The sequence below is a fragment of the Schistocerca cancellata genome, chromosome 10 (genome assembly GCF_023864275.1).
Source record: "Schistocerca cancellata isolate TAMUIC-IGC-003103 chromosome 10, iqSchCanc2.1, whole genome shotgun sequence".
Classification (NCBI taxonomy): domain Eukaryota; kingdom Metazoa; phylum Arthropoda; class Insecta; order Orthoptera; family Acrididae; genus Schistocerca; species Schistocerca cancellata.
Window position 1 is genome coordinate 80,197,686 of NC_064635.1, and position 25,308 is coordinate 80,222,993.

At 38.4% G+C, this 25,308-nt stretch overlaps 1 protein-coding gene across 1 annotated transcript in view; it reads right to left on the reverse strand.

Annotated features, from left to right (window-relative positions):
• Positions 1-1,929: 1,929 nt before the first annotated feature.
• LOC126106882 (nuclear factor related to kappa-B-binding protein) overlaps positions 1,930-25,308 on the reverse strand; it is a 194,237-nt gene continuing 170,858 nt past the window's right edge. Inside the window, exons 22-24 of the mRNA XM_049913296.1 lie at positions 19,985-20,204; positions 15,064-15,241; positions 1,930-7,878 (exon numbers count right to left, since the gene is read on the reverse strand). Of these exons, the coding sequence (XP_049769253.1) occupies positions 7,875-7,878; positions 15,064-15,241; positions 19,985-20,204 (402 nt within the window). The 3' untranslated portion in view covers positions 1,930-7,874. The remainder of the gene's footprint in view (positions 7,879-15,063; positions 15,242-19,984; positions 20,205-25,308) is intronic.

Consider the following 25,308-nt stretch of genomic DNA (forward strand, 5'->3'; position numbering starts at 1 on the left):
CTAGGATTTAAAGTTTCATCAACTATTCTGGAAGTTACAAGCTCTTTCCGCCTTGCTAGCATTGTCCATCACCTTCCATGACATGCTGTATCATTGTGTGTTAACCTCAAGTAAATGAGAAATCATCATAGGAACACACTTCACACTGTTGTCACTAGAATGCAATGTCAGTGAATTTCGATGGCACGGGTGTATCACAATTCAAACCAGACATTCTTCACACTGTGGTCATTCCTGACTTGGAGCTCCACACTGCAAGAGATTTGGCAAAGTGCTACTTTGCAATGAAATCAGTAAAAACGAACTGCAGCCTGAATGTTCACTGCTAGTCTACGAAACACGTCTGTTCATATATGGATCTGTATTCATATCACTTTTACTTTAAAAAAAGTTTTTGAGGAAATGACAAATTCACAGCTATGTAGCAAATACTCATACACATATTACAGTTCATGACACTCACAAGCACACAACGTAAATGAACCTGGAGCCCAAGAACGCACACACAATAATGAAGATAGCTGAGGTCAGTGAGGGATGGAGGTAGTTACGATTGAGCAACAAACATCATAGCCACTTAACGCATATCTTAATCTTCTATGACATAACAACTCATTGTTTCCAAAGCAGAATCCTAGAGTACTTTTAACAAAATAACTCAGCACATTCCATTCTGCCAATGAATAGATGAAAACACCCTAGAGTCTCAGAGTTCCATGGCTTTTCCAAAAAATTTAATTTACTTAAAAATTCTTGATTTTCCAGGTTTTCCAGTCAAGTCACCACTGTGTTGTGGATACCTAGACATTGAAAAACACACACACACACACACACACACACACACACACACACACACACGCGTTCCTGGAGAAACAACATGCAGTAAACTGTGAAAAATGGCAACAGCAAATCTGATCTAGTTGGGCATAAATTTCACGTGAATAAAGAGAAAACAAGTCAGTCACTTAAAAGTAAATATCCGTATGTCATAATGTTTATCCATACATCTGTGCAGCATGAACAATTATACAAATGGTTTCCACACATCACTCAGTCTAACATACAAAAATTTTCCACTCATGCGTGATACATAGTACAAATTAATGTCTGTATAAATCTGAACAATGTAGTATAAAAAGGTTGCTACTTACTATAAAGAAAACATAATTGAATTGCAGACAGGGACAATTAAATGACACTACACAAAGCTTTCGGCCACAGCCTTCATCAGCAAAAAACACACACCATTCATATGCACTAGCAAGCACTCCTCACACACAGGACTGTCAACTCTGACAGCTTGGGTCAGAATGCCAAATTTGCTACAGTTTAAGCTGCCGCTTCTTGACATGCTGCCTGTTGGCACTCATCTCATGCAGACATTTAATGATTCTTCTAACATTCGCCAGCACGAGTGGCTGGTATTGGCAGAGATTCGCCCTTCATTGTTGGGGGCAGAGCAGAGTCGGGCTGGCGGCCAGAGGTAATATGTTCTTGCCACGCCAATGTCTGGGGGCATTACCCAGGTTGTTACTGCTGTGGTTACCTCTTTGTTACTTGCAGCAGTTATTTGTTGTATCAGGGGAATCTGGGCTCCAATTATCTTGTGACTTCCCTCTTTACTGTTAAAACCATTGCCACACTTGTGAATTTTGATGGCTTGCCTGAACAAAAGGACAAAGTAATTCTATCAACAGTGATACCCCGCACGTTGGCGAATTTTATGTGATCGACTTCACACAGTGTGTGCTCAGCCGTGGCAGATATTTCTATCTGTCCCAACTTGCAATGCTGTCTACATTCAATGTACTGATGCTTAAGATCCCACAAGGAATGCCAACAGGTAACATATCAAATGTCTGTCTTTGTGAAGCAGATATTGGAGGAAAAATTATGACTCCTGGAACAAGGAAAGAACGTATGGTGGAATCTGTAGTAAATAATGTCAAAAATTTATTTACATTTTTTACACATTACATATATAAAAAGGAAATGTTACAAAGCACACCTTCACTCACCCTAAGTCATTTAAATGCAGATCTATTAGCACATACATACTAAGGACATTACTACAAAATGGGACGGCACAGTCAAGATATCACCACCCGTGCCATTCTTCGTTGATGTTAATAAATTGCTTTATAAAATGAAAGCCTTTTTTCAATAATTTTAGTGAGTACCGTAATATGCTAAGGAGTCAATTTTGTACTTTGATGTCACATCTATTTCTCTCTCTGAGCGGTTATAAGCTGCCAACTTTATAAATTACTATATACAAGCAAGTTCTTTTTGTAAAAATATTTCTTTTGTAAATAAAAATCTATTATTTTAAAAATAATCTACAAGTTCACAATGTGTAAATAATAATTTATTTTACAACTTGCACTTGAGAGCTAGCACACTACATACATTCACAGCTAGGTTATTAAATACTGAAATCTTTGTTTCTAACCTAATAAAATGTTGCCCTTTTTGGCAGGAAGCGTGAGACGGCTATTAAGAAAGACAAACTGAACAGAACCGTGGCTTTATTTTTGTGTTTCCTTTTTCCCAATGACAGGAGAACTACAAAGCTCTATGCATGCTACGATCGGACTGAAATAAAATCAGTTGTTACCTACAGCTCAGGATGTTTCATACAGGCAGTAAAACGGAGAGGAAGCAGAATGAGGTATTTGTGGCAACTTGGAGAACTTTTGACACTTTTGGATAGACTATAGAAGTAAATTACATGTCCAACAGGAAATACAATAACCACAATCACCAAATTCTCTCTCTGGACTAAGAAGAACATAGAGCACACCATATTGGTGAAAGACGATGACACACAGTGGTTGATCTTATTCTTTTTCCCCTTCTTTTCCTCCTCTTCTTGTCTACCTTTTCCAAATATGCATTAGCAGTGCAACATAGACAATAACATTTCAACTGATTAGTCTATATTCGTATTACAGCAAAAAGAAAAAAAAAGAGGGATGAAAATGCACACTATACATATAAAATATCTTTCTTTCAATGAGCACCTGATGACACATCTTTAAAACCTAATACACTGACAGCTGGTAACAAATACATCAAATGAGTGTCTAGTATTTTAAAAATTCACAAAAGATTTCATCAACTGTACGTAAATCATATTAGGAAAATGTCTTTAATACTCTTTCTGCTAAAAATCTTTGTCCCCGTGAAAAGATGCACCACAAAAAGCAACTTAATTTATCAGTTAATATATCAGTTCATTAGCCTGCTTAAGAAAATATGCAGGAAAGCAGCCCTGAGGATCAAAGAACATGAAAGGGAGGCAGTAATTTACAATGAACTGGGAGGACAGGAATGTAGCCTATCCCATGTTTTATTCAATATGTATACTGAGCAAGCAGAAAACTAAGGAGACATTTGCAAAAGAAATTAAGTTCAGGAAGAAGAAATAAAAACTTTGGGGTTTGTTAATGAGATTGTCATTCTGTCAGACTGCTTAGGACTTGGTAGATCAACTGAATGGAGTGGATAGTGTCTTGTAAAGAGGGTACACGATGAACATAAACAAACATAAATCAAGAGTAATGGAGTGTAGCTGAATTAAGTCAGGTGATGCTAGGAGAATTAGATCAGGAAATGAGAGACTGCATTCTCCTGTTCGGATAGCAAAATAACTGCTGACAATGTAAGTGAAGAACATGCAAAATGTAGACTGCACATAGTTAGGAAAAATTTCTGAAAATGAGTAATTTATTAATACTGAATAAAAATTTAAGTGTTACAAAACTGTTTCTGAAAATATTTGTCAAGAGTGGAGCGTTACATGGAAGTGAAACATGAGTGATAGATACTACATACAAGAAAAGAGTAGAAGCTTGTTGACATGTGTTGCTACAGGAAATTATGTAGGTGGACTGAGGAACTAATGAAGAAGTACTGAATAGACTGGAGAGAAACAAGCTTTAGGCACAAATTGAGCACACAAAGGGTTAGACTGATATGACAAATCTTTAGACATTGAGGAATAGTTAATTGGGTAATCGACGGAAGTGTGGGAGGCAGAAATTGTGAAGGTTTAAACACTGTAAACAGGTTCAAATGGACCGATGACCATGACAACAAAGGACTAATAAAAACAAATAAAAATCAAGCCCGTTGAACAATAGGCACAGAAATACATTATTGGATTTTAGTCCATGGTGCAATACCAAGCTATGAGAAACATTATAATCATCACCTCATCAACAACACTTGCTGCAGTTCTACAGTGCATACATTGGAAAAGTGTTCGCAGAGACAGTTCGATGAAATGCAGAAAGCAAAATATCAGTTTCCAATATGATATTATGAAGAAGTGAAGTATAAAATTAAATGACTGGAAATAATTATCTTTTCAAGTACATATTTTGTCTTTTCCTGTGATCTGTACTACTGAAATATAAATTACTGCATCCAAAATTAGAGTACACTTTCATTGCTGATGTAATAACAAATTATTATTATTATTATTGTTACTATTTATTACAGTGTGCAAAAATTTGTATAGAACAAAATATGGAGTTCTGTTCCTTGTGAAAAACAGAAAAATGTTCACAATGAGTAAGTAGAATGATAGTGTAGAAGACAACAGTGAACAGAAATAGACAGGAGGTACTCGTACTGTGACACAGAATCCCAAAGTGAAATTGTAACATTACAAGCTTAAGCTTAAAGCAGTTAAATAATAAGAACAAATTATCATTAAACTCTACGTGCAGCTAGTAACGAAAAAAGAGACAAATATTTGATTTCAGTCAATAATGGTGAGGACTTCAATTGCAAAGAACCAAAAAGCGGGAAACGAAGAAGAATGTTACGAACAATTTATGTAAGCTTTTCCAACTGTACACACTTATCTTAGTGCTTAATGAAACGCAATTTGTACTAGCTGATGGCTGTAGTATGCACATAAACAGAAAGAAAGCAAAGACAATCACATGCCTAGAAGGTGGGTGCTTTCAGTTGCTAAATGTTTCACTTAAACAAGAATTATCTGCTTGTTTATGACTCAGCACCTCTACTATTCAGTAAGTTGTTACCTTTGCTTATAATTACTTACATCCTACCAGGACTTCCATTATCAAAATTTAACACGAGATGAAGGCATTTTGCTATCTCTATAGCTGAACAGATAAAGAAGGAATAGACAAGGAGGGCACAGTAGCCAAGAATGCACAACGCAAAAAGTTTTTCTAAAAAAAGCAATGTCTACTAACATCCAATAATATAAAGCTCAAGGCCACAAAAAGATTCATGAAACCATATACTTGGAGCATAGGACATGTGTGGGTGCATGATTTGTACAACAGGGAAGACACAAATAAAAATATCAGAAGCTTCTGAAGTGTAGTGTTATAGCAGACATCCAGACAGGAGACCTTCTCCAAGACACAAAGGGGAAAATTTTTGAAAAAGAGAATAATAAATGTGATCTCTCAGATTTTCTCAGTGTGGCTGATTAATGGTATGCTTCCAGGCAGGTGTTCAGCTGTGTTGAAGAAGAGGACTAGCTACCTTTGCTTGAAATGTTAACAGAAGATCTATGGTATTGATGGGTCACAGTGCATACATAAAACTCATGCACAACAACCTCCATCCCCTCACCTTGAGCGATCACCATCTGTCACCCAGATATTCAGTGCTAAAGACTGTTGTCCACAGAAATCGGACAAGGAGAGCCTTTCTGAAGAGTTACAACACCTACCAACAGTGTTCCCAAAGGAGTGGTTACTCAGATCGTCAATCTGAGTCAAAATCAAGGACACCTGAGAAAGAGGTTGAAACAGAGACAGGCGAAGAGAAACCAAAACTCACTCATTTACCTTATGCTTTCCAATGTCTGGAAAGATTGGTAGACTTCTAGGGAGACAGGGCATCCAGTGTATTCTGCTTCCTTCAACTAAGATAAAAAGCATTCTTTGTACTGTTAAATATGACTGAGGTCTCTGAAAGCTGAGTTCAGTATGAAGGTGCCACGCCTCATGTGGGGCAGACTATCAGAACAGTCAAAGAGAGATGCAACAGACATCAATGACACACCCCACTAAAACCACCAAAAGTGAAACACAGTGAGATTAGTTTCTGGGACAGCACGGTTAAGGAAAGTATCGAAATAAGTATGTCAATAAACCTAATAAATGGAGACAGAGGTTACAATTTCAACACAGCTTGGGGACCGGCACTCAGTTATGATCTCACCAGCCATCACATCCACCAGACCTGGGAAACACTCGCAGAATATGCGTTCTACAGAATGTAAGTACAGTCTCTGAAAAACAAAAGAACCTCAAAAGGCACTGTGGACGTTAGCAGTTGAATTCAAAATCAGCTATTTACAATGGCACAAGATCAATGATAGTTCATAGTGTGGTTGGGGTCCAGACAGTGAGTACATGCCACAGCACAACTCTCAGTGCCTGAAGAAGATGAATGGGTCATTCATACATCATTAATGTAGAAAATAGAAAAAATGGAATTAACATAACAAAAAGAAGAGATAAACTCGTTCAGGTCATGATACAACATGAGACATTACCGAAAACTGTAACATTTTGAGAGAACAACTAGCGGGAATTGGAAATGGAGTACTGCTGTTACTCAGTAGATGGCTGAAACACCAAAAAACTACTTAAAAACACAATCTGTTCTAAAATGTTATTTCTTTCTTTTATAATCAAAGCTCATGGGATATTCTTATGAACAGCTGTCTGTTTATTTTCATATATTTTCAAACTTGTTGTTATTTATACGTAGATGGTAGGCATGTGCCTACAAATTAATTTTTTGATACACTGCTAATGCATTTCTTAACACAGATCAGTGAGTATATTCAGCTATTTGGGACTTGTCTGTCCCAAAAAGGTATCTATCCCAAAAAGGTATGATCTGCAACTATTAAGAAAATATTTATCAGCTTCTGCACACTTAGACATCTTATTATTTTTATTTCTTATTCCATTAATATATCCAGAAAGATGGTGACTGACACGGACTGTTTACTCTCATTCTACACTTGAAGTAGTTTGTTTTTCTCTTGAAATCTGCTCGTTAAGAATAAAATTTTGCAGATTGCAAAGAAATTACAGTAATACATTTCAAGTTATGATAATAGAAGAAATCACAATAAAAAATTTTCCTCTTTTTTTTCTTTTCTAGAGGCAGTAATAGCTTCTTTTGAAAGTAAATATGGAAAATTAAAATCAAAAGAAACACACATACAATATAGACAACAGCAGTAACAAACAAACAGAATTTAAACTGTATGAACATCCTGAAAAGTAATGCAAAAGTCACATTTTACAGTAATTTCTTTTGGGTGCGCGAATCCAATAATGAATGTTGGGTACAATTTTTTAATTGTTTTGGCTCTGTACTTACACACAAGCCTGACACAATGCACCAGCAAAAATAAAGTAATTACAAAATGTGGTAATCTGTATAACTGATTAGAATATGTCATATGAGAAAACAGTGTTCCTTCTCCATAGTAAAACACATTTAAAAAACTGTACTGATTAGTACTCTCTGAAGGAATGTACTTAGCCATGAAGCAGTTCGCTCTTTTCCTACATAAAAAAAAAAAAATATTTTACAAAAGAACAGGATGTTTCTGTACGGCACAAACAATGCATAATAAAAGAAATCATACCAGTGGTGAGCTCATGCTCTCTCAGCAATGTTAGGCATTCAGGTACTTAAGTGTTCACACTGTGTTAACAGCAGACGAGCAGTTTTCAACAGCCAATGGGTCCTTGCTGGTGTTTTGCTTTACCCCAATCCGAGAGCATACTCTGTTCATCTTCTTAGCAGTCCAATCTAACAGGTTTAACATGCAATTTATAAATACATTTACAGCTTCACCTGCAACAAAGCAAAAATAAAGACTTTTCAGATTTTAAAAGATTCCTGAAGCAAACTCAATCAAACAAACTGCCAAGGAAGGCAGATCAGAGTTAAAATGTCCTGTCGGCAATGAGATCATTAGAGATAGAGCACGAGTTCCCTCCTCTCGGGTCTCTCCTCCCATCCCACTCTCCACCAAAGTATGAAAGGAATAATCTCAGCATTTGCGTTACACAATTTAGGGAAGTCATGGAAATCCTAAATCTGTATGTTGGGACAGAGATCTGAACCGCCCCACTCCCAAACGAAGGTCCAGTGTGCTGACCATTGCCTTAGCTACCTTACCCGGTCAAACTTAGTACCGGGGGAGACATGCAAGCATAAGCAAGTTAATAGGCTAATGCAACCAGAGTCAACTTTCATAATATTGCACAGTGCATTTTATTGTAAAATGCTCTGATATCTTGGATATTACAGCAATTGTTAATGTAAAAATTGTGAGTAGCCGCAAGGAACAACACATAGTTCGCATTCCACATTCACCCCAGTTGGATAACTGGGGTAGGATAGGGACAGGCAAGTCAGCAAAATGGTCTGTAAGTGGAAGGACTTGCACCTGGTTATCAAGCCACATGAAACCATTACTATTACTATTATTATTATTATTATTATTATTAGGGATTATTATACACTGACAGTGGTCACTTCCAGCAATGGGGGAAACTATGGTACATTATACAACATAATGTGGTCTACAACCCAGAAGAATATTATGAAAATGTGAGTACAGCTCTGCAATGTCTGGAACAATTTCAATCAAACTTGGTACATATTGTAGTTATCCAAATACCTTACAATTTCTTACCGCAAAACAATTACTGTGTACCTGTGACAGAATAGTAAAGTCAGCTCATATTTATTGAAAGGAAATAATTGTCTGCCAATTCTGTCATGCATGTATTATCCTATTTTTCGTAAATATTCTGCACTGATTTCCCACTCGGCGGATGTCGAGTCTACACCAAAGTAATATTGATCATTGTGGTTTGTGTATAGAAGCTCTATGGGCAGTGGTATTCCAGCATAGAAGAGCACTAAAATGAAAATGTTTAAAAAAAGGTGAGGGAATGGAGAGACAGAAGCAGCTCAAATCTGGATATGGGGGAAAGGACACTTGGTTGTTGTTTGGTGATATGTAATGAAGACTATTCACAAATACATTTTGAATGGTTAACTAAATCAAAGGAGTTTTGTTTCAAATAAATGATGAAGATAAAATGGTGCTCAGTATGTATTTGCTATAACTGAGAATTGCAAGAAATAACTGCAATGCATAGAGAGAAACCGCATTTCACGTGAGTAAATTACCGCAATTACATGCAAAAAAAAAAAAAAGCAGCTACCCATATATAACTTACTACTTTAAAAAAATATATTATTGAGTAAAAGGATACAACACACCTAGCTCCCTTAGGCTAATTTTACACAACTGACTTTTCTGCCTCAGTCGACTATTCACAGCAAGTTTGTCTACCGCAGCACCTGTGGCATTATATTCCTGTACTGAGACTTGCTTTTCACTGATGGTGTTTTATGCTTACACATCAAAGCCAAAACTGCATGTGTGCTGGGTGCAGTCTGCCACTTAGACCAGTACTAAATAGTGCAAATCAGGTTATGAAGGACTCCTTTTAAAATGCTGAATATAGTAACAGTACAAGGGACAAGCAGTTATAGTTGAGTTTATTAACGATGAAATTAAAGTTAATAGTCTATGTTCTTGACAAAGGTCTCACAGTAAATTCTCCGCATTACTGAGAACTTAAAGAATAGGAGAAGTGTCATACAGACATTTCAAAATATCAACATTTATGCCAAAGAAATTATTTACATACACACACATCAATTGATATTTGAAAGGCAGCACATAGTGTCTTTTTGCTTTACCTTTTGCATCTTGTTTTCTTTCCAAAGAGCAAATAACATTCAAAACCATTTTCTCCTTCAATAGAACAGACTTTTAAGAGGTTAAAACAATTTTCTTTAAGAGATGTTTTCTATATATTCATGTTCTTATTTATTCACAGTGTAGGTTTATTCCTTGTTCAGATACTGTAAAACATAAATACATTTTCACTTTCAGATATTTGGTGTCAGATGTGGGAAAACAACTGTACGAAAAATACTGAGCCCTCGTGCAGCCTTTGAAAGTTGTCACAAAAACAAAACAAAGGATAAAATGAAGATTAGTAGGTCAAAAAGCATAAACTTCATTATCATAACATGAGTGAAAACAGTTTAACTTACAATATCAGCAGACAATTTCAAAATCCCCCATCACTGAGCACATGCAGTCAGATGCATACTGTGGGTTTCAGAACCTCCAAATCAGCACAATGGGTTTCAGAACCTCCAACTCAGCACAATCAGTCAGCGACTGAGACATTGTCTCATTTGTGACATGACTGGTGGATAACTTGCACACTGGCATGTAATGTGCACTCACCAAAAGTTACTGACTTAGCCAAAGAAAGCCACTCATGGAATACATGCTTTCAGTGTGAAGAGGCCCACACGTAAAAATCTACATCTACATCTGTGTGGGTACTCCGCAAATCACATTTAAGTGCGTGGCAGAGGGTTCACAGCACTATGTACACAACAATTCTCCATTATTCCAATCTCATACAATGCACAGAAAAAATTAACACCTATATCTTTCCGTGTGAGCTTTAATTTTTCTTGTTTTATTGTGATGATCATTTCTCCCTAAACAGGTTGGTGTCAACTAAATACTTTTTTCATTCGAAGGAGGAAGTTGGTTATTCAAATTTTGTGAGAAGATTCTATTGCAACAAAAAACGCCTTTGTTTTAATGATGTCCACCCCAAATCCTGTATCATTTTAGTGACACCCTTTCCCCTATTTCGCAATAATATCAAACATGCTGCCCTTCTTTGAACTTTCTCGATGTATTCTGTCAGTCCTTTCTGGTAAGGATCCCATGTCGCGCAGCAGTATTCTAAAAGAGGACGGACAAGCATAGTGTAGGCAGTCTCCTTAGTAAGTCTGTTACATTTTCTAAGTACCCCGCCAATAGACCGCAGTCTTTGGTTAGCCTTCCCCACAACATTTTCTATGTGTTCCTTCCAATTTAAGTTGTTCCTAATTGTAATACCTAGGTATTTAGTTGAATTTACAGCTTTTAGATTAGACTGGTTTATTGTGTAGCCGAAGTTTAACGAGTTCCTTTTAGCACTCATGTGGATGACCTCACAATTTTCATTATTTAGGGCCACCTGCCACTTTTCGCACCAATCAGATATCTTTTCTAAATCCTTTTTCAATTTGGTTTGATCTTCTGGTGACCATATTAGTCGATAAATGACAGCGTCATCTGCAAAAACCTAAGACAGCTGCTCAGGATGTCTCCTAAAGCCGGCCAGAGCAGCCGAGCGGTTCTAGGCGCTACAGTCTGGAACCGCACGACCACTACAGTTGCAGGTTCGAATCCTGCCTCGGGCATGGGTGTGTGTGATGTCCTTAGGTTAGTTAGGTTTAAGTAGTTCTAAGTCCTAGGGGACTGATCACCTCAGTTCAGTCCCATAGTGCTCAGAGCCATTTGAACCATTTCTCCTAAATCATTTATATAGGTAAGGAACAGCAAAGGGCCTATAACACTATCTTGGGGACTGCCAGAAATCACTTCTGTTTTACTCAATGACTTTCCCTCAGTTACTATGAACTGTGACCTCTCCGACAGGAAATCATGAACCCAGTCATAGAACTGAGACAATATTCTGTAAGCATGCAATTTCACTACAAGCCGCTTGTGTGGTACAGTGTCAAAAGCCTTCTGGACATCTAGAAATATGGAATCAATTTTAAATCCCTTGTCAATAACACTCAACATTTCGTGTAAGTAAAGAGATAGTTGTGTTTCACATGAACGATGTTTTCTAAACCCATGTTGACTGTGTGTCAATAGACAGTTTTCTTCGAGGTAATTCATAATGTTCGAACACGATATATGTTCCAAAATCCTGCTACATATCGATGTTAATGATACGGGTCTGTAATTTAGTGGATTACACCTACTACCTTCCTTGGATATTGGTATTACCTGTGCAACTTTCCAGTCTTTGGGTACAGATCCTTTGTCGAGCGAACGGTTGTATGCGATTGTTAAGTATGGAGCTATTGTATCAGTATACTCTGAATGGAACGTAACTGGTAAACAGTCTGGACCGGAAGACTTGCTTTGTTTAAGTGACTTATGTTGCTTCACTACTCCAAGGATCTCTATTTCTACTTTAATCATGTTGCCAGCTGTTCTCAATTCAAATTCTAGAATATTTATTTTGTCTTCTTGGGTGAAGGAAGTTCGGAAGGCTTTGGCAGACTGTCATCATAGTACAGTATTTCCATTGTTATTGCACAGAGAAGGCATTGATTGTGTGTTGCTGCGACCATACTTCACATATGACCAGAATCTCTTTTGATTTTCTGCCAGGTTTCGAGACAAAGTTTCACTGTCGAAACTACTATAAGCACGGCATACTGAAGTCCATGCTAAACTTCGAACTTCTGTCAAAGATCGCCAATCTTGGAGATTCTGTGTCTGTTTAAATTTGGCATTTTTTTTTTTTCGTTGTTTCTGTAACAGTGTTCTGACCTGTTTTGTGCACCAAGAAAGATCACCTCCATCGGTTGTTAATTTACTTGGTACAAATCTCTCAATTGCTGCTGATACTATTTCCTAGAATTCAAGCCACATTTGGTCTACACTTACACTGTTAATTTGGAAGGAGAGGAGATTGTCTCTCAGGAAGGCATCAAGTGAATTTTTATCTGGTTAAACAAAAATTAACTTTGCTCGTTGTGAATTCATGATCACAGTCACAGTACTTTGGATAAGTAAGTAATAGGCTGGCTAACTGGGTAGTTATTAAACCTCTCGCTGCTGTGGATGTGTATAAATGTCCTGCTGCATCATTCCCTAGGTGCTGGGGATGTGTACACATGCACCACTTGTATTTTGCTACAGTGATACTGAAATCTGTATGCACCCTGAGCCAGCGAACTCTCACTGCAGCGAACAAGTTACTTCAATATCTTGGTGAGTAAAAAAGTTTCGAGTATTTATCATACAACATATATGTGTCTTTGAGTGCTGTTATTTGCAAACTCAATTCTAGATCTTGAACTATCGATGAAATATGATGACTGTTATGGCCACATATTTCCCAATTCACAGGAACAGAAATGGGAGTGTCGCACACAACTGTCTGTAAGATATAAAAATCAACAACTCAGGAACCAAATAAGATATCGTTCTGCACTCAATTTTAAATAAAATTTCGATATCTTATCTACATTTCATATATTGCAATGTGTGAGCTAAATTTTCAGGCAATGTTTTACTTCATTTGATGCAGCACTGACCCTATGGCATATGGCAAAAAGAAATTAAGTACTTTATCAAGCAAAGATAACAGACTGTAAAAAGTGCAAAAATCAAAGTTTTTCAGTGAATAGCTTCCTTAAAATTGGATGATAAGTATTTGAATTCGACCAGAACACCATCTCTCAGCAAAGGTTTCAGCACCTGGCGAGCAGTACAGCCACAACAAAGCTGTATTCAGCACAGAAGGCAGACAGCACACATGTAGCAGCAAAAGGGTTAAGTAAATATTCATCAAGAGTTTTCTTTTACTTTGATGAGATAGTACTGATGCTCATTCCTTCCACCATGTGAGGTTATAGGAAGGAAGGTTAAAGTTCAGTAGCCCACCAAACTCACGGGAGGGGGAGGAGGGGTGGGGGGATGCCAGAGGAAACTTGATGCACTCCTTTTTTTTCCAGGGAACTTCCAGTTTTGACCTGAATTATTTTAGGAAAACACACTAAATCAGAATGGTAATATTCTGCCTGAAACCCATGTCCATTATCTTAATAACTGGACCTCCTACAGCCGGTCCGTCAACTGATGGGTTACCAGCATTTGTGTTGGAGGAAGTGGCCTACTCCACGAGATCGCTACAACTGCTATATAGGGTCACTGAGAAGTTACTTCAGTTTGACATTGTAGTATAGCATGCAGTAATTTATGTAAATTCTGTGCATGTGCATTTCTTGTGTTAATTATTTCAGATATCAGTTTTAATGAGTACAATAGCCAAGCAAAGATCTTCTGCTTATTAAAGCCCTGCAAGCATGTAGCTCATCCAAGTGGTCTGTACATGCCTGCCATCTATATGTGTGTGTGTGTGTGTGTGTGTGTGTGTGTGTGAGAGAGAGAGAGAGAGAGAGAGAGAGAGAGAGAGAGAGAGAGAGAGAGAGAGGGAGAGGGAGAGAATACAGTTCACATAGGGTGGCAGAAGTTGCTGAAGATGATGGTGGTGGTGGTTAGTGTTTAACGTCCCGTCGACAACGAGGTCATTAGAGACGGAGCGCAAGCTCGGGTTAGGGAAGGATGGGGAAGGAAATCGGCCATGCCCTTTCAAAGGAACCATCCCAGCATTTGCCCGAAACGATTTAGGGAAATCACGGAAAACCTAAATCAGGATGGCTGGAGACGGGATTGAACCGACGTCCTCCCGAATGCGAGTCCAGTGTGCTAACCACTGCGCCACCTCGCTCGGTTGCTGAAGATGACCGACGTTGCAGTCTCACACACACAACTGAGTGAGCATTCAACCAAAGCTTGCGAGCAAGCACTTACCCGTGTGTAGACTGCAAATTTAGAGTGTGTGCATGCACAATATGCTTCCTTTCTGTAAGACTTGGGCAAAAGTTATTTAAATGACAAATGACAAATATAGATAAAATTATTACTCAATAATAACAAATAAAAATACTTATTCGAAACCATTATTCATTTACATGAAAAGCACATTTGTCCAACATCTGTAAATAAAACGCATTATGAATAACAGACAAAGTTTGAATCCAATCACATTTATTGCCCCAGTTCTTCCTCATTTTAAAACACTTGTTTTGTTGCTTTTAAACTACTTCTTAGGATGCATTTTTCAAACATCTTATCAGAAAGGACATTTGATTTCTAAAGATTTGCTACTGTAACCCACTAAAGAAAATGCATTCTACATCTTCAAGAGGATACTGGCGTGTGCGACTCTAGGGTGCACAACTTGATTTAGTGTATTCACTACCAGACTCTTCTCCCTGTCAGATACTCACTGGTCAGGGTTGGTCCCAGATCCAGCGTTGTCACCCGCACCTCCGACAGCATGTGCTGCCACTCCTCCCGATTGCTGTTGCTGTGCTGCAACCATGATGTTGGCTGCACTGGTAGCAATAGTCGCCCCCTGAGCTCGGATGCCAGGGCTCAGGATGCGTGCGTAAACCTGCTGCCGACCTGCAAGGTATTTGCAAAACAGTGAGCTTAATAATTTTAATTGTAAACTCAATATTTTCTTTGATGCAGTCACAGAAATACATTAATGAGGGCAGCACAAATGGTCACAGGTCCAACTCGTGGGGAGTGTCAGTGAAGTTTAGAAAAACCTGAATTCTCAGGCTCTTGAAGACAGACTCAAACTCATCTTCTTTCTTTATTTTTTTCTTGTGCCTTTGTCCTGCACTTGTTATTAACACATCTAGCATGATTGGTTTTTAAGGGGTGGCCTTGTGCCCTTCCTGATGCTACCCCTTTACCTTCTGGGACAGAACATGTGTACATTGACCAACTGTCTGCGTATAGTTTTAATCATCTGAAACTGAGTGAAAGTTTTTTAGATGTTTGCAAATCATGTAACTGATATGGGACTTGGGTACCAGCCCACTATTCACCTATTGGGGTGTGGAAAACTGCCTAAAGCCCCCATTCAGGCTGGCTGGCACATCAAACCATGCTGTCAATCCAGCAGACAGATTTGAACTGGGGCCGCCACACCTCACCGTCCTGGAAGCGCTGCATCAACGTGGATGGCAATTCGAAGAGGTGTGAAGATAGGCTCCACTTATCCTGCAAAAAACCACTAACACTATTTCAAGAAGCAGAACTAAGTGAAGAACCTAGAGATATTGTTCAGCTCCCTACGTATCGCTCTACTAGGAACCGTGAAGATAAAATTAGACTAATTAGAGCATTAGACATTCATCTTTCCTGTGTTCCTCACACAACTGGAATGGAAAGAAACCCTAACAAGGGGCACAAAATGTTTTATATCAAGATAAAATGTTGGCAAAAATACACGTTTAACTCGGGAGGTATGCATAAAACATCACCCGAAATTGTGCTGAATGCATGCTCTGAAAATTTTTTCAAGCAGTTAGTTCACGAGCCCACGCGAATAGTAAACGATTGTGAAAACACACTTGACCTCTTAGCAACAAATAATCCTGAGTTAATTAATGAGCATCAAAACGGATACCAGGATTATTGAACACAGGGTTGTTGAAGCGAGATTGAAAATTGTAGCCCCAAAATCCTCCAAAAATAAACAAAAAATATACCTATTCAAAAAAAGCAGATAAAAATTCACTTGACGACTTCCTAAGAGAGTGTCTCCACTCCTTCCAAATTAATAATGTAAGTGTAGACCAGATGTGACTTGAATTCAAAGAAATAGTATCAGCAGCAATTGAGAGATTTAAACCAAATAATTTAACAAACGACGGAGCTGATCCTCCTCGGTACACAAAACGGGTGAGAACATTGTTGCGGAAACAACGAAACATACATGCCAAATTTAAATCGACGCAAAATCCCCAAGATTGGCGATCTTTTACAGATGCTTGAAATTTAAAGCGGACTTCAATACGAGATGATTATAACAGTCTCCACAATGAAACTTTTTGAGAAAAGCTTTTCTTGTTATTTTCTGTCTGCGTTTTATATCCTCTCTACTTCAGCTACCATCAGTTATTTTACTGCTCAAATAGCAATACTCATCTACTACATTTAGTGTCTCATCTTCTAATTTAAATTCCTCAGCAATTGGAACATGCTGTTTCTTGATTTCAACTTGTTGCAGAAAACGGTGGACAGCATATTGAACATGTTTTGCACCAGTCATACAGAAATTAACACTCTGATTTGATTACGACTGGTGCTTTTTATGCACTTTTCGGCCTCAGGACAATTATAAACTGATTTTTCTCATCCAATGTGATATGACCTTGCTGTGGTGGATGGGCTTACGTAACTAATGGTATCACACCTGTACACCCGTGCACACTGAGTAGTAGAGTTTGTTTAATGTCAAACATACACCTTAGGCATTGCTGTATGATTCATTTGTCATTTGTAGTCGACTGCTATTAAATTATGATACTTAAAGCACCATCTATTGCTACACCTTTAGAAAGATCTGCTAATGATATTTTCATGGATATTAATAAATGGTTTAAAGCAACTTCGAAAAGACTCACTATATGCAATTCAGACCCTGTAAGAGGTTTCCACCCAGCATATGCATAAAGTATAAAGAAGAGCAGATAGAAGAGGTCAGCAGTCTTAAATTCCTGGGATTACAACTTGAGAATAAATTCAGATGGGAGGAGCACACCACAGAACTGCAGAAATGCCTTAACAAATCTGTATTTCCAATTCGAGTGTTAGCAGACATAGGCGACATAAAAATGAAAAAGCTTGCATACTTTGCCTACTTTCATTCCATAATGTCATATGGTATAATATTTTGGGGTAACTCTTCAAGTCAAACAAAAGTTTTCAGAGTCCAAAAGCGTGTAATATGTATCACTTGTGGAGTAAATTCACGGACTTCCTGTAGAAACCTGTTCAAAGAACTGGGTATACTAACTCCTGCCTCTCAGTATATTTACTCCTTAATGAAATTTTTCCTAAATAATATATCTCTTTTTCCAACAAACAGCTCAGTTCATACATACAATACCAGGAACAAAATCGATCTGCACAAGGACTTAAAAGCACTTACTTTAGTTCAAAAAGGGGTCCACTACTCAGGAACGCTCATCTTCAATAATTTGCCAGCAAACATAAAAAATTTTGTTACAAATAAAGATCAGTTTAAAAGGAGCCTGAAAGACTTAATAGAGGCCAACTCCTCCTACTCCATTGATGAATTTTTTAATACAAACAAATGATGTATTGTATATATTCATACTATTAGTATTGTTATTTCAGCTGGAAAAAATAAAAAAAAGACATGTTCCACATCCACGAGGATCTCCTCAGCACGGATCTATGGAACGAAAAACTAATCTAATCTACATTTTGTAACTATTCATTTTTTTGTAACTATTCATTTTTTTCTACAATACATTCCTCCCCCCCCCCCCCCCCCCCTTTTCTCTGATAATATTCTGCTGCAGTTTGATGTCATTCTCACCAGTGGTGTTATTTCTACAGCAGTTTGGAAGTTTAACTTTAATTATAATCACCCTGTACATCCACTGTGCTCCAGCCAGCTCCTCGAAGATTAATGTTCACCAGAAACTGTCGTGAAATACATGGTTAGACTTCACAGATACACAGAAACTAAAATATGACTACAAGTTTCAGGATGTTTCAAACAAAGTCCAGTGCCCGAGTATACTCAGTATTTTATTGTTGGTGATCTTCAAAATTGTTTAGCTCATTATTTTGAGCTTTAAAAGGTGTCTTTATGTCTCTATATGTAATGTCATTCATTATGGGATGTTTTAATTAATAAAAAAAATTTTTTTTTTGGAACAATTTAAAAGAAGAAGAAGAAGAAGAAGACCCATTATGTTGAGGTGTTAATATTCATCCTATAAACCATCCATCCCATTTTTGAAAGAATGACAATAACTTCTTCTCTTTAAATTTTAATTCCCTTTTCAATTTTTCCTTGTTGTTCTTCACTGCTTGTCACATAAACTGAAAATAAAAAATTAAACTTTTCATTCGAGGGAAGACTTGAACCAAGGACCTCTCGTTCCGCAGCTGCTCATGCTAACCACGGGACCACAGCGTTCCTGAGCTCACATTACCCTTGATGTTGTCTATCTAGCGCATGGACTACTCAGTTTGTATATTTTGCTTATTTTTTTCATAGTTCCACACAACTTCTACCCGTTTTCTCGATTGATCTGTGTTCAGTTTTTCAAGGCCTATCCACTGTGCCAACTTATAACTAAATCTGAGGGGGATGCGATGGGGAGGTTCCCTTGTAAGTAATGAAGTTCTAGATTATGATCATTAGCAGACCCCCTGATTTCAATTCAGAATTGTTTCAAGCTTTTCCCTGTTCAGTACTGCTAATAGTTTCATTGTTTTTATAAACTGTTACACCTAGTTCATTTAAGGTACATGTTGTTGAGAAGCATATGTTACTGCTTACTATCTCACTGGCCATTTGTTTCTTAGTAGCACATTATCTGCAAGGTTAGGTTGCTTTGTTGTTGTATGAACAGTTATAAGTAAAGAGTTTAGTGTGTGTGTGTGTGTGTGTGTGTGTGTGTGTGTGTGTGTGTGTGTGTGTGTGAAGTTAGGTTAGCCTTAGCACTGCCTTCTGTTTTATCATTTTGCTTGACACAAGAATGCCTAATTAGGCTGGTGATCGGTTTAATTCTGTAGTGTTACAACCTGCTTTTGTGCAGGGAGAATGTCTGTTCCTGACCCACCTTTTACTGTTTTGTTATACATTGCTGTGGTGTTTCAGAAACAAATCCTAGTTTTATTGTTCTGTTTCTTAGGTTATCTCATGGTCACAATTTTCAAAAATTCCTCACAGAGGTATAACGTTAGATCCATTGTTGTTTTAAGGTGGTCAGTGGTAGCGTTACATGCTGCATGCAGACACTATACTTTATTTAGCAATTACTACAATTTACATGCATTTCAAATTTGTGTTGTAGTGTTATTGTGAATTGAAATGTGTCTTAAGAGCTGAAATTTGTGATGGAAACATGAGGAGGATTTAATGGTTTTCTGTGTTCACTGCTAGTGCAGCTTCTTACTTGTTTTTGGCCATAGAAGAAAGAACTTCTAGAAAACCCTTTTACTTTCCAGAATTGCCTAGATGCTGTTAATTACGATGATTATTTAGTAGTTACCAAGACAATAATTTCATTTGTAACAGAAATTTAGTGCAGAAATAAGAGGCAATGCAGAAACTACACTGCCATCTATACCCATTCCAGTAAGCACCTTTCGCTGCAGCAGCTGCCGTGGCCTGAGACAGCGGGATGACCTTGAGTCCCTGCAGCGTCTTCAGGTTGAGCGCACCTGGTGGCAGCAGGATCTGTTGCGCACCGCCAGCAGCCCCCGGTTGCAGCACAAGGGCCCCGCCCTGCGCCCTCGATGCGAGGACCACCGTCTGCTGCTGCGTCTGCCCACTGCTCGCTTGGGTTGTCGTCAGCAGCACATTCTGCACGTACCACACATAGATTACAAATGATTTCTTATGGTAATAATAAAATAATAATGTATAATACATAAAGAAAAGAAGTGGCATAGTGAAAAGCTTCTGGGAAGAGATGAAAAGAAAGTCCAAGAAGCCTTATGGTTTCACAGTTGTCCAAATTCAGAAGAAAATATTACACATGCAACTTCTTTCCACACAGAGAGAGAGAGAGAGAGAGAGAGAAGGGGGGGGGGGGGGGGGGGGAGAATAACCTTCGAAAATTAGAAAATTTTTTACCATTCCTAGCTAATTAACATATCACAGAATGCTGGCAGGTATAGCTTAAGATTTTTGTAGTCATACAATTATTGATTCACATGTCTTTAGTAACAACTAAGTTCCATATTTATTTACATATGGAAATGTGAGTTAACAAATATTTAATGATAATTTTTAATAAACATCACATCTTTTATTTTTAATTGAAAGTCAATACAGTCATGTGAGATGCCTTATTTTTAAAACAGATACACACACAGGGTGTTTCAGCTGCCCCTACCAAATGGCTCCGTAGAGCGGTTACAAATGTAAAAGTGAAGTTCATGAAGATTTTACCTAACAATTTTGTGAATTTTAGATGTACAAAATAAACAATTAGATTATTGTATTCATCACACCTGCTGAGTACAAAACTACTTTGCTTGTAAGAGTTAAGTCTGGATCGAACTGTCAATGTAATTACACCGATGAGCCAAAGAAACTGATACATCTGCCTAATATAGTGTAGGCCCCCCACAAGCACACAGGAGTGCCACAACATGATGTGGCATGGACTCGACTAATGTCTGAAGTAGTGCTGGAGGGAACTGACACCATGAATCCCGCAGCAGTGTCCATAAATCCATAGGGGTACGAGGGGGTGCAGATCTCTTCTGAACAGCACATCGCAAGGCATCCCAGATATGTTCAATAATGTTTACATCTGGAGAGTTTGGTGGCCAGCGGAAGAGTTTAAACTCAGAAGAGTGTTCCTGGAGGCACTCTGTAGCAAATATGGATGTGTGGGGTGTCACATTGTCCTTTTGGAATTACCCAAGTCCTTCAGAGTGCACAACGGACATGAGTGGGTACAGGTGATCAGACAGGATGCTTGCTTACATGTCAGATGTCAAGAGTCATATCAGGGGTCATATATCACTCCAACTGCACACGCCCCACACCATTACAGAGCCTCCACCTGCTTGAACAGTCCCCTGCTGACATGCAGGGTCCATGGATTCATGAGGTTGTTTCCATACCTGTATACATACGTTTGCTTGACACACTTTTAAATGAGACTCTCCGACCAGGCAACACACTTCCAGTCATCAACAGTCCAATGTCAGTGTTGATGGGCCCAGGTGAGGCATAAAGCTTTGTGTCATGCAATCATCAAGGGTACACGAGTAGGTCTTTGGCTCTGAAAGCCCATAACAATGATGTTTCGTTGAACAGTTCACATGCTGATACTTGTTGACGGCCCAGCATTGAAATCTGCAACAATTTGTGGAAGGGTTGCATTTTTGTAATGTTGAACAATTCCCTACAGCCGTTGTCGGTCCCATTCTTGCAGGATCTTTCTCGGGCTGCAGTGATGTCGGAGATTTGATGTTTTACGCGATTCCTGATATTCATGGTACACTTGGGAAATGGTCATATGGCAAAATCCTGACTTCATCATGACCTCGGAGATGCTGTGTCCCATTGCTCGTGCGCTGACTATAACACCACATTCAAACTCACTTAAATCTTGATAACCTGCCACTGTAGCACCAGTAACCAGTCTAACAACTGCGTCAGACACTTGTAGTCTTATATAGGCATTTGCTGACCGCATGCCTTTACCAGTTTCTTGGGCGTTTCAGTGTAGTTTTAGCATAGTGTTTACAAAAGTAATTTTCCTTTCATTATTCTCATGGGCACATTTAAATTAATATGTTAACAACTCACTCAACTTAGTAGATCAATCAATAGAGACCAAAAAAAGTTGAATATCGGGAGTAGTTCATGAAGCAACATACAATAAACGCTGACCGGTGAAGATTAAGAGTGGGGACAGAGATGTATTCGAAGGTCACTTTTGTACATTTTTCTTGAATAACTCGAAAAATGTGGCCACCAGAAAAAGCTTGTCCCAATACAAAATTTTCATTTCCTACAAAAAGACACTGTTCCTTTTTCTGTAAGACTAATAGTGCGCATGTATTGAGCAAGAAAATATGAAAATCTCATGTGTGGTTTTTGAAGGACAGATATAGAATTGTGGGTTCCATAAAACGAAATTGGTAGGGGCATCTGAATCAGTGTGTGTGTGTGTGTGTGTGTGTGTGTGTGTGTGTGTGTGTGTGTGTGTGTGTGTGTGTACACTGTTTAATCTATGTATTTTATTTTCTATTTCACATTCCGTATTTTTGTACCAACTTCAATTACTTGTAAATATTTTCATGCAATTAGTAATTAAAAATCTTATTTAAGTAAATAATTACAATTCAGTTTTTTAAACATTTCCATTTGTTGATAAATAGCAAATTTAAATAAAAGTGAGAAAAAGTTTCAACTAGTGAGATCTGGATTACTGCTTTCACAATTACTTGGCTTCTATGCTACGTACTGAGCTACCCGTGAGTACCATTATGAAGTTGAACCGTTTTACAGTTGACAGCACTCAAAAATCATATAATGTTCAAAGGCAACTATTCGTATTTTTTTTAGAGTTGTGTTTTATTGTTTAAGGAAGTTGATAACCTGTAACTATAAAAAAATCAAAGAGGATCAATGCATAAGTTTCCCTCATTAGAGCAGAAGTTCCTCTTTTACCTTTTACCAAGAACAATTAAAGAAAAAAATTTTTGGTATGTTTCCCAAAGCATTCCCCTTTAAAATTTATACACTACTAGTGACCCATCCAGTTTTGCATGGGTAATGCTAAATATATACAGCCAGGCGACTTGTTCACAATATGTAGTGATATACACAAACCTTCCCTGTGAATCAGTTTATCTATTAGTGAAGACTGTATCAAAACACCTACACAAGTTCCTCAGATTACCCGTAACATACAGACAGAAACTGATGTGATAGACTTTAATTTACAATATGCACAGATTGTATACAACTGAACCAATTATGGAAAAGTTTTTGCTACTCTGATGTTGACACCTCAGAAACAGTTCTGGAATGACACAGTAGCTTCTGGAGTTGATGAAAATCATATGTCCACACAACCTCTGTTCAGAAACAATTATAAGTCATCAGGTAATAAACTGGGTGAGTATGGACAAATAGTCAGTTGTTTGAGGTGTTGTTTGACAGCTGGATTTGCTGTGATGAAGAATGTAGCAATATTTTCAGTTGTTTTTTCCCAATTTCATCAATGACTTGTGGCAAACAAATTGTAATATACTGGTACCATCTGGCATTAACTGCTCTTCAATCCTATAGCAGAACAGTCATATGTCCAGAGTACTTGTAGAAGCAAGCTGTCATTTTCTCAGAAGTGCTTCATGATTGAATAACTTTTATCAATTCAGTTCATCTTGCAACATGCAAACAAGTGACAGCTGTTGTTTTCAGCTCTTGCAAAGACACTGAGGTGCCAAAGAAACTGGTATAGGCATGCCTATTCAAATACAGAGAATTGTAAACAGGCAGAATACGGTGCTGTGGTTGGCAAAGCCTATATAAAACAACAAATGTCTGGTGCAATTGTTAGATTAGTTACAGGTGCTACAATACCAAGTTATCAAGATTTAAGTGAGTTTTTGAATGTGGTGGTGTAGCCGGCGCATGAGGATGGGACACAGCATCTCCAAGGAAGCGATGAAGTTAGGATTTTCCCGTACAAGCATTTCACGAGTTTCCGTGAATATCAGGAATTGGGTAAAATATAAAATCTCTGACATCACTAAGGCTGGAAAAAGATCCTGCAAGAATGGGACCAACGACGACTGAAGAGAATTGTTCAATGTGACAGAAGTGCAACCCCTCCACAAACTGCTGCAGATTTCAATGCTGGGCCACCAGCAAGTGTCAGTGTGCGAACCATCATCGTCATGGGCTTTCAGAGCCGAAGGCCCACTGGTGTACCCTTGATGACTGCACAACACAAAGCTTTACACCCCATCTGAGTCCATCAAGACTGACATTGGACTGTTGATGACTGGAAACGGTCGAACGAGTCTCGTTTCAAATTGTACCGAGCAGATGGATGAATACGGGTATGGAGACAACCTCACGAATCCACGGACCCTGCATGTCACCAGGCGACTGTTCAAGCTGGTGGAGGCTCTGCAATGCTGTGGGGCATGTCCAGCTGGAGTGATATGGGGCCCCTGATATGTCTAGATACAACTCTGACAGGTAACACATACGTAAGCATCCTGTCTGATCACCTGCAATCTGTTAATGTCCATTGTGCATTCCGACAGACTTGGACAATTCCAGCAAGGCAATGCAGCACCCCGCACATCCAGAATTGGTACAAAGTGCCTCCAGTAACACTCTTCTGAGTTTAAACACATCCGCTGGCCACCAAACTCCCCAGACATGAACATTATTGAGCATATCTGGGATTCCTTGTAACATGCTGTCCAGAAGAGATCCGCATACCCTTGTATGATTACGGATTTATGGACAGTCTTGCAGGATTCATGGTGTATGTTCCCTCCAGCGCTACTTCAGACATTAGTCGAGCCCTTGCCACATTGTGTTGCAGCACTTCCACGTGCTCATGGGAGCTCTACAAGGTGTACCAGTTTCTTTGGCTCTTCAATGTATATTAAAGTTCTGTCTCCTGTTACAATGTTTTATACCGATTTTGAATTTCCCTTGATTAAATGTTTTGAGTCTTTCCTCACACCAATGGACACAAGCCTGTTTTTGAGTTTTGGTCAAATTGAGTCGAATCCATCAAGAACAGATCTTCATAGCTAAATGTTCACAGACAGTCAAAGATATTGCAGCCTTCGATACACCTCTATGTTACTGTAAGTCACACAGTGAACCTCCTCAGTACACTGGGCACTGAGTCAATGTTTTTTGAAATATAAGCTGATTTTGCTCAATAGTCAGAAACAGAAGCAGGCTAATT